The sequence below is a fragment of the Mycteria americana genome, chromosome 5 (genome assembly GCF_035582795.1).
Source record: "Mycteria americana isolate JAX WOST 10 ecotype Jacksonville Zoo and Gardens chromosome 5, USCA_MyAme_1.0, whole genome shotgun sequence".
Taxonomy (NCBI): domain Eukaryota; kingdom Metazoa; phylum Chordata; class Aves; order Ciconiiformes; family Ciconiidae; genus Mycteria; species Mycteria americana.
In genome coordinates, this window is record NC_134369.1 from 43,869,234 (window position 1) to 43,885,154 (window position 15,921).

General features: G+C 35.6%; 1 protein-coding gene across 2 annotated transcripts in view; it reads left to right on the forward strand.

Moving 5' to 3' along the window:
• ARHGAP5 (Rho GTPase activating protein 5) overlaps positions 1–15,921 on the forward strand; it is a 48,047-nt gene that overhangs the window by 16,926 nt on the left and 15,200 nt on the right. For both annotated transcript variants that reach the window (XM_075503118.1, XM_075503119.1), the window contains one exon: positions 10,338–10,485. In XM_075503118.1, coding sequence (XP_075359233.1) covers positions 10,338–10,485 — 148 coding nt within the window. The remainder of the gene's footprint in view (positions 1–10,337; positions 10,486–15,921) is intronic.

A 15,921-nucleotide genomic window follows, 5' to 3' on the forward strand; every position in this document is an offset into this window, starting at 1 on the left:
TCTGAATTGCACTTCCTAGTATGCAGCTGTGATTTGAATTACACATGACTGATTTAAAGGGCACTACATTTTCTTAAGGCTTACTCATAAGCATAGATAATGATGTCTTGTGGGTATAAAATCATACGGTTAAAAATGCTTTGAAGTTATTCTTTTTGGGAAACTTAAATGTTTTTAAAAACAATGATTTATATACTTTTGACTGAAATAATCCTGCTACATGGAAATTGAAATATAGTATTCATAATCCTCCTACTGTCTCAGCTGTGTTGAGTTGACAGAAAGTTCCTCCGAGTTGGATATTTATGTTTCAACTGTGTAGACCTAGTATAGTGGGATCTTCTCTTCCTGGCATTGTGTCAGGAAACCCCCTGATATCCTTACCAAAGCCTCTACTTTTGGCTTTGGCCTGTTGAGGGGCAGCCTGAGTTGGAAGTTTCAGGCTGTTCTAAATTTTTGTAGTGGTTAAGACTCTTGAAGAGTACAAGAGTTGCTTCAAGTTTTCTTTAACGTACCTCTTGGTATTGGTTTGGTTTGTTGTTTTTTGTGGGGTTTTTTTTTTTTTTAATTGCAAGTTGTGGTCCAGGGCTGATACTTTTCAAATTAGTCAGGGAAACCTTTTAATAGTAGAAATACAGATTATTGTAAGGATGGAGAAAGCGAATTTAACTTGATAGCTTAAATGTTTGCAAGCATTCAGAATACCTAAGAACGTTGCATGCTTAGTGCTTTTGATAAGTACCGACTTCTATGTGTGTTGACTTGCATTATGTTGAAGTGAGAGTAGTTCCAGTTCATGTGATGAGTCATTCTATTCTGTAATATACTCTTGGGCTTTTTTAACTGTTGATTTTTTTGGGATGGAGGTGCAGTTTTATTAGTTTTGGAACTTATTCACCATGTTTTCCTGTGTTCTTTTAGATGAGGAGCTAGCAGTCTTTAATTACAAAAACTCAAAAATGATTCAAATGATATTTTCCTTGTTGAGTGTTATTTAGTCCATGTGAAGGATGTTAGTGCACCACTATTTACAGATTACTTGCTGTTTTTTTGAGAATTTTCACCCCTTGAATGAGAAAGGGATAAATAAAACTTTTGTACTCCTTTCTGAATATTTCTTAAAGCTCTTACTGATGCTTTTTCTAAATTGTTCAGCTATGTGTAAAGGGTACATATGATACATGTGTAACTATTCTTGCTATGATTATAGTGATTCTGAAATACAGAAATCTTATGAACAAAATGAATTTGTTTGGAAAAACTCAACCTTTGAAGTCTGAGATCCTCATTGTCTCTGTCAAAGATTACAACTTGATCTTTTTTTTTTAAGTTAATTTTTTTTTTTAAATCAGCTTTGTAGTATGCTATTGCTTTTTAAAGCCCAAATAGGATGTAACATTCTTGATATTCCTTTTGTCTTTGTTGGTTTGAGGAGTTAGAGATGTGGTGTTTCTGGGTGGGTTTCTTGTGTGGTATTGCAGAAAGCTCCTATGCACAGTCATTTGTGGTTTTTGCACTTCAGTTTCCAGTTATGCAAAGCAGGTTTCATCTGGAGACAGAATTTGCCTATGCAGATTTTTACATTTAGAATTTTTTTAAAAATCATGTTGGGGGGCGTTGGTTTGTTTTGGTTTTTTTGGGTTTGGCTTTTTTCCCCCCCATTTATGACAATTACTTTAAAGTTAAACACAATGAATGTTTTTTAAAGTGGTATTTACTTTCCTCTTGGAGATTCTGGAAAATGTTTTAAAGGCAGGCCTAGAATAAGAAAACATTTAAAGATAATTTGTTTCAAGGAAGAGACATGACCTTGCTGAAGGATGCTCATTCTGTCCTGATGCTTTCAGACCCCAGTATCCCAACTAACAAGATGAAGTAATATAAAGGTATGGGCACCAGGACAGATACAGGGAGGTGGGGATGGGTGTAGAGTGATCGTAGGATTCAGGTAAAAAATTGAAGGGAAGAGGGCAAGAGCTGGACAGGTAGGAAGGAGGAAGGGAGTTTTGGCAAACAATAGAATAGGAAAAACAACAGCTCCTTTTTACAACCCTGAAATTAACAGCCATAGTTTGACTGGTCTGCTAACACATACGTACCAAACTTTTAAAAAAATCTATTGTGAACACATTATTAAGGGCAGAAGTAAATACTCAGAATTGTTCTACTTGTTGCTATTTGAAGCATAAATTAAAATGTTTTACTGTGGAAAGTATAGCAATGACAAATCTGTGGCGAGCAGGTAACATTACTTGCAAGGTCCTCTAACATTGCTTACTATCAAAGGAAATTAAACATTTTAAAACTGAGACCAGTTAAGTAAGTGTGCTTTGGTCTGAATTATTTGCTCATTGTTGTTGTCTGTAACACCGTGTTTGTGTTCTCGGATCTGGTTTCTATATACTGGTAGTTGGAACTGGAAAGAACCATCCTTGAGCTCTGTTTTCAATTATCACAGAAATAATTCCTCTGAAAACTTTTATCCCCTCATTCTCACTATTCTGTAAAACTCCTCCAGAACTTCTATTTCCCCTGTATTGGTGAGGAATCTTCTTGCAGTTTCCAGTTTTCACCTTTCCTTGTGGTAACCTTTCTCCTGAAATGTTTTTGCCTTTTGTGATATCTGTCGCCTCCGAACAAGTGAACAGAATATGGCTGCTTCTTGACCTGAGTTTTAGAAGATTAAAAAAGGTTTTGTAATTCCCTCTGAACTTACGTTTTGGGATGAGGATGACTGAAAGTGTGTATAGTATTGCAAAGAATGTCATAGCAGTACATCATATAATCTTAATGTTTATTGATCTGTACTAGAAATTACTACCTGACACAAATGTGTGATTGCACCCAACTTTTTCTTAGCTGCAGTTATTGTCACTTTAGGAACCTTTGGCCTTTTCTTGTCCTTGGTAATTTCCAGCTAATGACTTCCTACTGTATAGTACAGGTGGTTTACAGTACGTGCACATTATAGTACATACACACATGTATAGTCCATACACATAGTATACGTACATTATAGTACATGCACGTTCCTACTGCATAGTACAGGTTATAGTACATGCACATTCCAGTGCGTGATTTTTCCATTAGTCTATGACTTTGCCCTTTTTGTTGTTGAATATCATCCTGTTTCTGTTACTCCAGCTGTCACAGTAGTTTCCTGTATGCCACCATCAAATGCCTTACTCATGTCCAGATTGATAAAACCAACTGGTCATTGTGGTTTCTTTGCCTCTAGAAAAGAACACATGTTTTCAGTGGAGAAGGTTGAATCAGTCTAGCATAGTCTAAATTGTGATACATCCACCTTTATCCTATTTTATGTTATTACCATGTTTCTAAATGTTCTGGAAAATTTATTGTATGGCCTTGCATGTGCTGTTAAACAAGTGGACTGTTAAACTTTTTCTGGTAGAGAAGTATATGAAGAAAAGTGGAGAGAAGGAGAAAAAAGAAAGCAGACTGACTTCAGAGTCATAGGACTTTTTAGCCAAGTTGGTATGGAGTTGTGTGTGCACGCTGTGCTTGAAAGCTTTCAAGTGCATGTTGTGTGCCAATATTTGTTAAGCTATGATGTGCTTTTTTTTCTCCCTATGGAACTTTTTCTGTAAAAGTTTCTCTTATGAAAAAGCAGCTAATCCTTTCTGCTGTTACTACGCAAAGTATCTCTCAGATTAAATGCATTTTCCAGAGTGAATTCTCCCCTGTATTAACATGCTTTCTATGTTTGATTATTTGTTTCCTCATCAGTGTTCACAAACTTGGAGGAACTAAGCACAGAGTACAATGTTCATAGGCAACTTTGCCTCAGCTTTTTCTGCTTTGCCAAGTTAGACCTCTCCAGCTGAGATGCATGCTTGTTCATCTCCATGTCTTTTTCAAAAATTGCAAGTGGGAACTACAAGTAGATGTTTATCTCAATTAGAATCTTAACACTGCAATACTAAGGTCTAGTATAGAACATTATTGTGTGTTGGTACGCACCAGTTGCTTCAAAAGCAGCAGCCTTGCAGGCCATATAATAAATTAATTTTGTCTTTAGTTTAACTTGATGAGTTTGGAGATATGGAGCAACAGAGCGAAAATGCAGACAATTTCAGGACGTGAAAGGGCAGTGAACATTCCTAGAGGATAAGGATCTTGCTGGAGGAAGCCTTCTTCCATCTCAGAGAGAAGGAACCTCTTCATGTGTGTGCAGTAACCCTAAAGCTGCAACTGTTATGCAGTTTATGCATTGGTATGAGGCCCAAACCACAGTGCTCCTTGGCTTTTCATTGTTCTCACCATGTTCTTCTCATGTGTAAACAAGCTGGATAGAAATTTTTTTTAAGTCATTACCAATTATTATTGATTTATCTATTATTATTACTACATTAAATACTTGCAAGTTGTTTTTGACCCTTGTCTTAATTTAGTAATTCCCTGTACAGCAGGAAGCCTGCCTGATCTGGAAACCTGAAGCTATTCCATATAGTTACAATTAATACCCTTATTATTTATATTTACTATGGAATTGATGAGTATTAAAAATTTACCCATCTAATTTAGAGCTCTTATCTTTGTGAACACTTTGAGATATGTTGAGTGTCTAATTTAGGCTGTATTTTTTCCCCCTCTTATAAAGTATAGTTGTTCTAGTTTTTATCCTCCCGAGCATATCAAGAACAGCAAATATCCTGAATAAATTTCTGCAAAGCAAAAGGCAGAGCCTCATCTTGAAATAAATTCCGCAGGCTTCTTGCCTTGTTATGGAAGAATTATTTTGTTAATACATTTGTAAAAGTAGGAATAAGATTATTGTGAGTATCTTTCATTTTTTTGTATGGAAGAAATTATTTGAAGCTTCTGAAAACAAATCCTAGCTACATAGATCTTGTAAACAATATAGTAAATTAACTGACCAGTGATAATTCTTTGACATGCCGTTATTAGAAGTTATTAAATCTGAAAAAGTTTCACTATTTTTGTTCTTTGACCAATAGTCAATAGTTTCATTATTCAAGGTCTGATTTTTTTTTTTTTTTGTGACTGGAATTTCCAGCTGTGTTGTTAAACTAAATCTGAAAAACAGCGCTTTAAAACATTATACCTGGTAACCTTGTTTGCAAACAACATTTGTTGTTTCCAAAGACGATTGTGAATTACGTTCTTTCCATTTTCCTTTACACCAAGATGATTGTAAGATGCCTTTTAATTTAAATTAGTCTGAAAACTTGTCTCAGTGTTTCAGCAAGAAAAATGCACTAGTACCGGATGAATTCTCACATATCTTACTCTGACTTGTTTTAGAACACGATATAAGTAGTACAGGTTTGATATCTATTTTTCTGTGCTTAAACTTGTTTGCTCTCATTATAATTTCAAAACTATATGAAATTTTCTGTTGAAACTAGTACTGAAATAGTGTCAGGAACTGTATAGCCCATGTGTGTTGATCTCAGTTTTAATAAGACTATGGTAAACATCTGACAAGTGGGAGATCAGCTTACATTTTTGTTCAGCTGTTCTTGTGTAAATTCAATGGTTGACTTAGCAAAGTACTGTCTACTTCAGACTGGAATGTGGAATGATCCCCCCCCCCCCCCCCTCCTGAGGAGTATAGGAAATATCAAAATCTGTACTTTCAGTTTTCATCTGTTCAAATTTAACACTCTTAAAATGCATATTTGGAGCCATATGCCTTCTTGAGCCTCTGTAGTTTAAAACTTAGTGTAACAAGCTGGAACTCTAAAAATGGCAGAAGGCATGAGGGGAAGAAAGAGAGAGCATGTTAGGGACCATCATCTGCATTATTCATATGTCATAGTTTCTGACAAGCTAGCCATGAATTAGAGATTACAAATACTTTATTAAGCCTATAAAATTAATGCTGTTCATGGTATGTGGTTTTATGAAGTATTTTAATAGTCCTGAAAATATTGACTTTGCCCTCCATGACCCTAGGGCTGACTGCAAATGAAGCAGGCAGAAAATTTCCTTTGTATTAATAGTGGTAGTGAAGTGTGTGGGAGGTAGAGAAGTGCCTGGATTTCCCCTTTGATAAATAAATTATGATGGTAGTCCTGGTGGGATGGAAGTGGGACGAAAAAAAGACAGGGAGCCCCTCTTGAACAGAGAGGACTTGCTAGAGTAAGCAGCCCATCCATAAGCGGGTTTGACAGATAGTTTTGGGCAGTTTTTTAGTTTTCTAAGTTAATTTTAAAAGGTTGTATTTAAGTGCATTGTAGTCTCAAGACTCACAGCTGGCTGAAGTCTCAGCCTAGTTTCTCTCTAGAAGACAAGTGCTGCTTAGCTGGTTCCCTTGCACCTACAATTAAGAGAGTTAATCTTGAGTATACTTTAAATCTACATTTTCACAATTTTATGCTTTTTAGAATAATATTTCTAGTTTTGAAATCAAGAATTGGATATTGTGCTGTGCTAGAATACATGTTTTCATGTTTACCTTGTCTTTTATTAAGAGGACTTCAGCTGATCTTTTGCAACACGTTTCACTGATTAAACTACTAGAATTAAAGCAATATTGCAGGTAAATGCTTTTCACGGAATCACAGAATTGTATAGGTTGGAAAAGACCTTTAAGATCATCAAGTCCAACCGTAAAGACCTTGAAGATCATCAAGTCCAAACCGTTTTGGTATCGACAATGCAAGGCAGGTTTAGGATTCTCAGAGTTAAAATGCTTTCCTGCCAAAATATATAAGGATCAGCTGGAGGTTTGGCATTAACCTCTGTTAGAGTATGAAGAGAAGTTGTCTTTGGCAAGAAGCAAGGGGTGAAATCCATGCTAGAAAGCTCAACATTAGTGCAGCAACCAATTATTAAAAAAAACCATTTATACGAAAACTAAGGATTTCAGCTTTATGGTGTTGGGCTTGTGTTTTAATTACTAACATGAAATAGTGGTATGTAAAACAATGAGCTTTTTGCTAGGATTAACTAACAAAACTTTTGTGCTGGTTCTTGCCTTCTCTAACTTGATGCCTATAAGTCCTTTTTTATGATGATGTAGAAGCAGCATAGAAAATTGTCTTTGGCTGTGCCTAGATTAGTGCTCACGGTATGCAGTATTAGGTGACTGCTGTATTGTGGGGAGTAGGTGTATTGGGCAGAATTATCGAACTAAAAATACCTGTGGCAAAATCATAATCTCTCTGCCAAAATCTAGGAATTTAGAAATGATTCACCTTTTTCAGGTGCTGTTTAACTAAATCAATAATTTAATGTTTAACAGTGTTTTTGTTTAAATATTGTTTCGTTAGAGAATTTTAAAAAGTTAATTGTACACAGAAAAAATTATGATATTCATTGTCTTGACTAGCAGATTTAAAAGTTCCATGCTATGACTGATGGATCAGAAAAGCTGCTGTTTTCCCGAAGTGGGGGACAGGGATTAAAAAAAAAGCTTTCCCTAAAGTTTATTTTTGTTAGGAATAAGACCTGTATTTTTTTCCTGAAGTCAGTTGACCTTTTGACAAAGATCAGGTCTTTTGCACAGTGACATGCCTTTTTGTTCAGAATAATTTCTCCGCTTAAGAAGTCTAGACGTGCAACTTAAAGAAAGTATGGAAGTCTCAAATAAGGAAATAACAGGGTGGTTTTTTAATATCTTAAAGTTTTGTTGTTAATTTGCAGAAGTATTTTTTTGTGAGGATTGTGCAGATAGTGTTATTTCCAGGAAGATTTGATTTGCGCTGTCATTGGAGAGTTTACTCGCTCACATGCCCCAAAAGAAAGGGAAATAATAAGAGAGATATTTTAATAAATATTGGACAGGAGAGAGACAAAATACATAGTGATACATAATGGGAAATAGCTGATAAAATTATTATTGTATCTTTGTCTGTCTTGTGAAACCCTAATTTCATGTTTATGGAATAGCCCTGCAACAGTTGTCGCTTCTCGTAGTCTGCTTCTAGATCAGTTTGAAAAGGACTTCAGCGTTTTATTTCTTTATTCTTTTATTCTTTATTCTTCTTTAAATTTTTTAGACAAATTCTCACTTTCCAAATTGGAGATTAAACTGATTGTCTCAGGTAGACATTTCATCTAAGAAACGTTTCTGGTTTTTTGAGTGTGTAATGTCATACTTGATATCTCAGTCCTTTACAACCATTCTAATAAATGCAGGACAATTATTAGAGAAAAACATTCTTTATTCTGGCTTTGCAGACATATTTGATATTTCATACAATTTCCAGGTATTCTACACAGATAATAATATTCATTACTATTATAATTGTCATAAAAATTCTGTAAAATCCTAGTTTATTATTCCATTAACCAGACTGCTTTCCACTCGCATCAACAAAATTTGTTTATATTTAATTATGTTATGCTAATATTATGTCTTAATCAAAGAGACACACACAGCCTTTTTCTATCTGCTGGGTCTGAAATACGCAGTCTTGAGTGTTGCTCCATTTATTCTAAGATGGCGTGGATGTGCACTGAACACCTTGGAAAAAAAAAATTTCAATTTGTTTTTGCTTTTTTCATTGTGTTAATATATGTATGTCTAAAATCATAATTCATTCAGCATTTGACAAAATTATTTTCACTGAGTTTTACATGTTCTTTAGCTTCAGCTTGGCTCTTTCAGCTGCTGCTAATCAGAACTGGATACATTTGTTGCCTAAATAAATATGATTTTGCCACTAAAGAGAAAATGGCCAATGAACTAGGTTGAGTACTGGGGACTTCAAAGTGGGGAGTGTTGAGAAGGAAGGAAGAAAAAGCTGTTTCTAATCTGGAGGCACATACTGGTTGAACCATCGCTATCTTATCCAAGATGAATAAAAGTTATACAAAGAGTTGACAGTTGAAAAGAATGTTTTCAGATATTGTCTGCTTTAGTTTTGAAAGTTTATCCTCAAGTTTTATCCTAAGCTTTTTTTTCTTAAACTTTTTATTAAATTTTCAGTTAATGTAAAACTTGGGGAGAAATGAATTGCTGGAGAGCAATTTCTTTCTAATGTTTTGAAGAACTCTTTAATAAATGTTCCTTCCTTCTAAATTATAAGTGCCAAACTTACTTTTACAGAAATTCTAAATTTGAAAGATAAGCCTAATTTTTTGTTAGCCTTCTGTTACGTGGTCAGTCACGGGTACTCTGTTGCTGATTTAAAGAAGCACAAGCTGTCTTACAAAGAGACATTCCACATAAAAAGCCTTACTTGTTTAATTAGGTTATTGAAAGACTTTGATTAACAGATTTTTTTTTTTTATCAAGTCTTGGAGAAGTTCCACAGGTGCTGTAGGGTGATGGTTGGAGAAATGTTCTTTAGGCTGTAGTTTCCACTTTCCCCCCTAGAGTTCAACTTCAGCTCATAAATTCTCAGTGGGCAAGTCGTGAATACGTACCTTGCTAACTTGAAGTTCTAGGTAGTCTGTAAGACTGATTAAGTACATTTGATGGTACAAAAGTCTAGAAGTTAACCCTTTTTTTTTATTTCACATAAAGAGATTGAAAAATCAAGACATTTCTAGATGTAAAGCAGAGAAATGAGACATGTTTTCTCTTAATAGTTAATTGAGGTGTAGTCTTATAAATTATAAAATTCTAGAAACTTTGTTATTAAATTTAATTCTGGCTGTTGTGCTTTTTGTTTTTCTTTTATTTTGTACTATTAGATGTTGACTGAAGAGCTTTTATATGAAAAAGTAACTATTTTTAACTAACTTCTTACTGTATATAAAGATAAAATGCTAGATTTTAATGGTGATGTTCATTCAGTTTCCACATTCAGTTGCCACTGTGCAGCCAATTGATTGATCACTTTATATGGCCATCTCTGAACATTTTCATCAACATTCAGAGATGAAACATGGTATCTGAATACAATATAATTCTTGTAATCATCCAGAGGTGACTTATCAGTTGAACTGATAAAAGTCCCGGGGGGAGGGGCATCAAAACAAGCAAGAAAACTCCATATGAAACTCATAATCTAAAAATTTCTATAGAGGTGTGGTTCAAATGTGATTTGTGTAGACTCTGTTGTGAGTGGTGCTGAAAGTTAGTGTGTAAAGACTTGTCATAGCACTCTAAACAAGTGGTGTGTTTATTTTGGTTCCTATAGTATTTCAATTACTGGTGCATTGGGTCATCCTGTTCCTAATGTAATACAAAAGTGGCCAAATCTATTAGAAGTTATTTGAGTGCTTTTAATCTGATGTATGCTATTTTAAAAGTATGCTTATTTTTATTCACTTTGCCACAGAGGAATTTTAATGCCTTATAGATGTATGATCTGTTTGTTTTTACTGAATGGTTGCAATATGAGTTAGTTAAAATATTGCTTGAGTATTACTTAAATAACTCTGTTTTGTTGTAGCCGAAAAAGAAAACTAAGACATTCAATCCTCCAATCCGTAGAAACTGGGAAAGTAATTACTTTGGGATGCCCCTACAGGATCTGGTTACACCTGAGAAACCAATACCTCTGTTTGTTGAAAAATGTGTGCAATTCATTGAAGATACAGGTAAGATAGGAGAACTATTGGAGGAAAGACTTTCCCACTTTGCATAATGAGTAAAGCCTCTCATTTTCTGTTTTAAAGTACTTTTAGAATTTTATCTTAGAAATAAATAACTATGGGGAAAATCACATTTTACAAGTAGAATATGTTCACTAAATTGTATGCTTAATATGTGATGTTCTTTTGTCTTTATTTACAGAAATATTTAATTTCTTCTTGACAAACATTTGAAGTTTAACATTTGTTTCCTGTAATTTAGAAAACTGATGTCACTTTATAATGACAAATGACCTTTAACCCCATGGCGTTCCAGTCTTACTTGTCCCATTTGCCACTGTTTTTTACTTCATATATTAAAAAGCTCTGAAATCCGCTTTTTCCAGTTGCAGAAAACAGGTACTTGGTATGGCTTAAATAGTCAGCTTACTTTCTTTATTTTGCTGGTAAACCTAGTTTTGCATTTTAACTTGTTATAGAGACAGAAACATTTCTTTTCTAAATACTGTGTAATTCTATATGAAAAACGTTAAGCAGTTTGTTTAACTTGCAGATTTCCAGTTTAAGGTGAAATATTAACATGGAATGGGGCAACAGGAACCTGATGGAATTCAGTGAGGACAAATACCAAGTCCTGCAACTAGAATTGCAAGGACTAAACCCCTGTGGTTTAGTGGTACATGCTTGGGACTTGACTGGCTGGATAGCAACGCTGCTGAAAAGGATCTGGGGGTTGTGGTGAAGAATAGGCTAAGCATGAGTCAGTATTGCATCCTGCTAATGATGCCTTCTGTATTGGACTGTCCCAACAGAAGGGTAGGCACTACAGCAACAGAAGTGATTATTCATTTTTACTCTGCACTTGTTAGACCTCATCTGAAATACTACAAGAAGGATGTTGACAAACTTGATTGAGTTTAGCAGAAGAGGGTTGGGGGCTGGAGCTCCTGACCTGTGGGTTTGTTCAGCTTGGAGAGGGAAAGGCTGAGGAGATACACAAAAGTGGCTTCCCATACCTATGAGGAGGTTGCTGAGAAGTTGCAGCCAGGCTAAAGTACTGAAGTACATGGCAGGAGGATTAGAGACAATGCTCATTAAAATCTGAGGTTCCAACTAGAAAGAAAGGAAAAAGTCTTGCTCTTAAGGTTATTTAAGCACTGGTTCAGGTTGCCCAAAGAGACTGTGGACTCTCTGTCCTTGAAGATATTCAAGATCGGATTTAGATAAGCAACCCAATCTGAATTCAGCGTTGACCTATGTTTGAGCAGGAGGTTGGACTAGATGGCCTCCTGAGGATCCCTTCTGTGATCACTTCAAAATTGGCATAGAATAGGTTTCAGTATTTAGGAAACTGTACACCAGTTTGTGTTTTGCAACTTTGGAATTAATGAACAGGGAGGAAACCCTGTCCACACTCGAGAGGAGGGGAAGGCAGGCATCAGTTGTTTCTCCTAATGGAAGACTGACTACCAGACGGATGGAGGAGGAGCACATGCGTTAATTTATTAGTGTGTGAGAATCACTGAAAACTGTAAACAAATATGTTTTGAAATATTCATAAACACATGTTGTGCGCTTGAGCTGTACTGCTAATTAAGGTATCTCTTCAAAGGAAACATCATGGGAATTATGTAAAGAATTCCTAAACAATGCAGATAGGACCAAGATGTCAGTATCTTTTGCAGGGTACTTAGGGTACTTATGCTGCTCCTCTTACTCCCCTAGTTTTCTCCAGGCTCAAAACAGCTATATGCCTGGAAAATTAGAGTATCTTCAGATGTCACCCATTTTTAATGAAGTAAAGAATGCACCTACCTTTTCCTAGGCATGTTTGTCATGTCATATTAATTGAAGCCTTTTATTCTTTTTTGAAATGAACAGGCCATGAAGTATGTGATTGAGTGACACTTCATAAAATGATTGAGAGCTTGTTTAATAATTGGTTAATGTAAATTATAGAAATGTTAATTCAGCGTTGGATGACAGCTTCCTATTTTTTGACTCTTTCTAAAAGTACTGCGTATTTTCTTACACTGCTTACTTTTTATTGAACATTTCAATATTCTATAAGTTATTTTGTTACAAGAAGCCGTAAGACACTTATTTTTGGTTCTCATTTTCAGTGTGTGAATTGAATGTCATGGATATTTAAATGCCAGTGTTGATATGCACAGATAAGAACACATTAAATATAGATTTTTAAAATGTATTTTATCTAAGTAAATGTAGTGCTAGAGTCTTCTTACTTGAAAAGAGTTTGGAGTCTTTGCTCTGTAATTACATATATTCTAGGTGTACGTAGAAATTACCATTCTGGATTGGTAAGGTGGTAGTTCCTTTAGTCTTGTGTAGTTTGGGGAGCATAGAGGTTGAGAAGAGGTACACCAGGCCTATCTGTGGAATAAAATTATAGAATGATATAGATCACAAAATTTACAATGGTAAGTGTGGGAATGATAGTCTCGGCTATTGGAGTGGAGAATGATTCTTGAAAAGTTTTATTGGTCACTGTAGGGGAAGGAATTAAACTGAGGACAGACTTGCTGTGATTAGGTGGCATGTATTTAGGAATGTAGATAGAACAGTGATAGTGGAAACTGGCTACAATGTCAAGTTGGCAGATACTGTGTGACTTTTCAGTGGGCTAAATATTAGTATAGCTGTTGTCACTCAGGAAAAGGCTTTAAAATCATCATAGACAGCTGTCTGAAAACTTCAACTCAGTACCTGCTATCAAGCCAGCAAAAAGAATTAAAAGAATTATGAGAGTGAGTGATATGGGGAAAAATCATGCTATTATGTAGTTCCATGGTATGCATGCAGTTTGAATACTGGTTACAATTTGGGTCAGTCTGTCTTAGAGTAGAAAAGAATTGGAAAAGATACTGCATGTGACAATAATAGTAACTCTTGGATAAACAGGGACTGGATTGATTAGCTTAGAAAATTTCTGAGGAAGGGAAATGATATAAATTTAAAAAAACTGGTGCTGCGAAAGAGTAGAGAAGTTACTGCTCCTTGTTAACCAAGAAAAAAAGATTTCATGAAAACTTCAGGTACTGATCATAAACCCCATGTGCTTTCATGATGTACATTCCTGAATTACAAAACTGCATTTTCCGTGGGTTGTTGTAAAGACCACAAGTAAATGACTTGCAGGGGTTTGGACGAATTGGTGGACGATAAATCCCCAAGTGGCTATTAAAACACCTTATGCAAAGGCCTATGTAAGCCACCATCTGAAGGAAGCTGGGAGGATATACCACAGAAAAATTGCTGTTGTTTTGTTTTGGGTTCCCCCCCCCCCCCCCCCCCCCCCCCTCCTATTCTTTCTACCTCTCTCCTCAAGCATATAATACTTACTGGTGTGGGAACTGGATATTGTACCAGGTAGACTTTGGTCTGCCCTTGTGCTGAAGTTAGTATGTTCTATGGAGGAACCAGGAGTTGTGAAACATGTAGGTGCCTAAGAATGGAAGTGTCCTGAAAACTAAATATGCATATAGATGCAGATCCACCTTGCTCATTTTCTTTGAAATGCTTTGAACCCCATGTGAAGTTCCAGTTAGGTGGGATGGAACCCTGATCACAACCAGCAGCACAAAAGAAGGTGCAAGAAGAGAATTTATTAGGCACTAGGAGGTACTTTGAGAAAGGAATAGTCTAGACAAAGGAGATGAGCTCTGTCTTGAAATAAATATAGGCTATTGTGAAATAGGGAGGGTCTAATTCTTTAAACCTAAAGGTGTAGTAAAGCTAGCAGGGCAGAGAAGCAAATAAATCAGATGATTCTGATATATAATATTACAACAGCCATTGTGTCCAGTAAGGTTATCTTGAAAACTACAGCTGGACCAGAAGTGAAGCAGGATAAGAACATAGATAAGAATTCTGAAAAAATCAATGGGCTTGTAGATGAAGGATCTGAATTTTTAAAAAGCCGTCAAGAAAAAAATAAATGTTGCATGCTTTCTCTCAATATGGATATACATTATAGATATGCAAGAAGTTTAAAAGCTAGAACTAGTGAACTGGAGTGTCTTATACTTGATGAAGATCCTGATGTAACAAGCATTTCAGAAACCTGGTTGGATAATAAAAAACAACAGAGAGAATTGAAGCATTACTTAAAAATTATACTTTCAGACTTCTAGCTGTGTGTATGCACACAAACAGATTAAACTTGTCTCCTTGTGTGCCTTAGCGAAACAGTATAATGACAGTTGACCAACCGTTTCATGAAGTGTTACTTTCTAGAATATACAAGCAAGAAAAATTATTTTTGCTTGAGGAATTTAAAAGACAAATTTATTAGACAAATCCAGAATTGCAGCACTTAGCTATTTTTGGAAGATGCCTAAATTCAGTAGGCATCTCCTTGTTTAACCTGAATATTTTCTGAAGTCCTATAAGTTGTCTTTCTATGTTTCTCAGAGCTGTACTGGTCTGAGCAAAGAGGTGTCTACTACATAATGTAATGGGGGGGTGGGAGGCGGGGGGAAGCCCAGATACTGCAGTAGCGCATCTCTGTTTCCAGAGCAGCCCAGTTCAAGTATTCAAGGTTTAAACACTTCTACCAAACAGTGACTGGATCAGACTTCTCAGAGAATGCTATTGCAGTACATTCAGTTCCTTTTGTGCAGAAAGAAATTGAATAGTAGTTGGATAAAACACAGAATACCCTGGGGCTGTAGGGTCTCCAACTGAGAATTCTCCCATACTAAACAAAGAGAATCATGGTCCTAGCTTGTTCTTATCTAACAGTGATTTTTTGTATTTCTTTATTTACAACTTCTGGAAGAGGAATGCAGTGTTTCTGTCTGTGATAGTGTGTAGCACATTTGGGACATTCTTTTGAAGACAGGTTTGAAACCCCTTCCAGCTGTGGAAGCCATTGAAACATTGAAACCACTTTTTGCCCTGAACTACCAAATTATACCTCCTGGTGCTTTTTGAGGAAGTCAATGTATGAGGCTCAGTTTTTTTTGAAAGGACTGTTTAGGTATATATTTACAGGAGAAAACTCCTAGCTATGCATTTGGAAAGCTAAATGGTAGGTATAAAAGTTTATTGAAGAAAAGCTTACTAAAAGAGCCTTGATGCAGCCAGTAAAAAGACATGTGAATTGTTGAGGCATTAAGAAGGAAAAATTGAGTTAAAAGAGTTGATATAAAATTAATTGGTATAGATTTCCCAGCAGTATGAAGCAGTTAAGTGCTTCCTGTACTTTGAGCATTGTAACAGGATTCCTAGTGTTTCTTGGTAACTTAAAAGGCACACTTGGTGACTGTGGTATGGCAGAGGAGTTATATATTGGTCTGATAATCTAAAATGCATTCAGTTACTGGGCTGTGATAGTAAAAAGCCAAGAGATTTCATAAAGCTCTAAAACTTGTGAATTTTTAAATAGAACCATGTACTGTTATGGAGATCTAGCATATA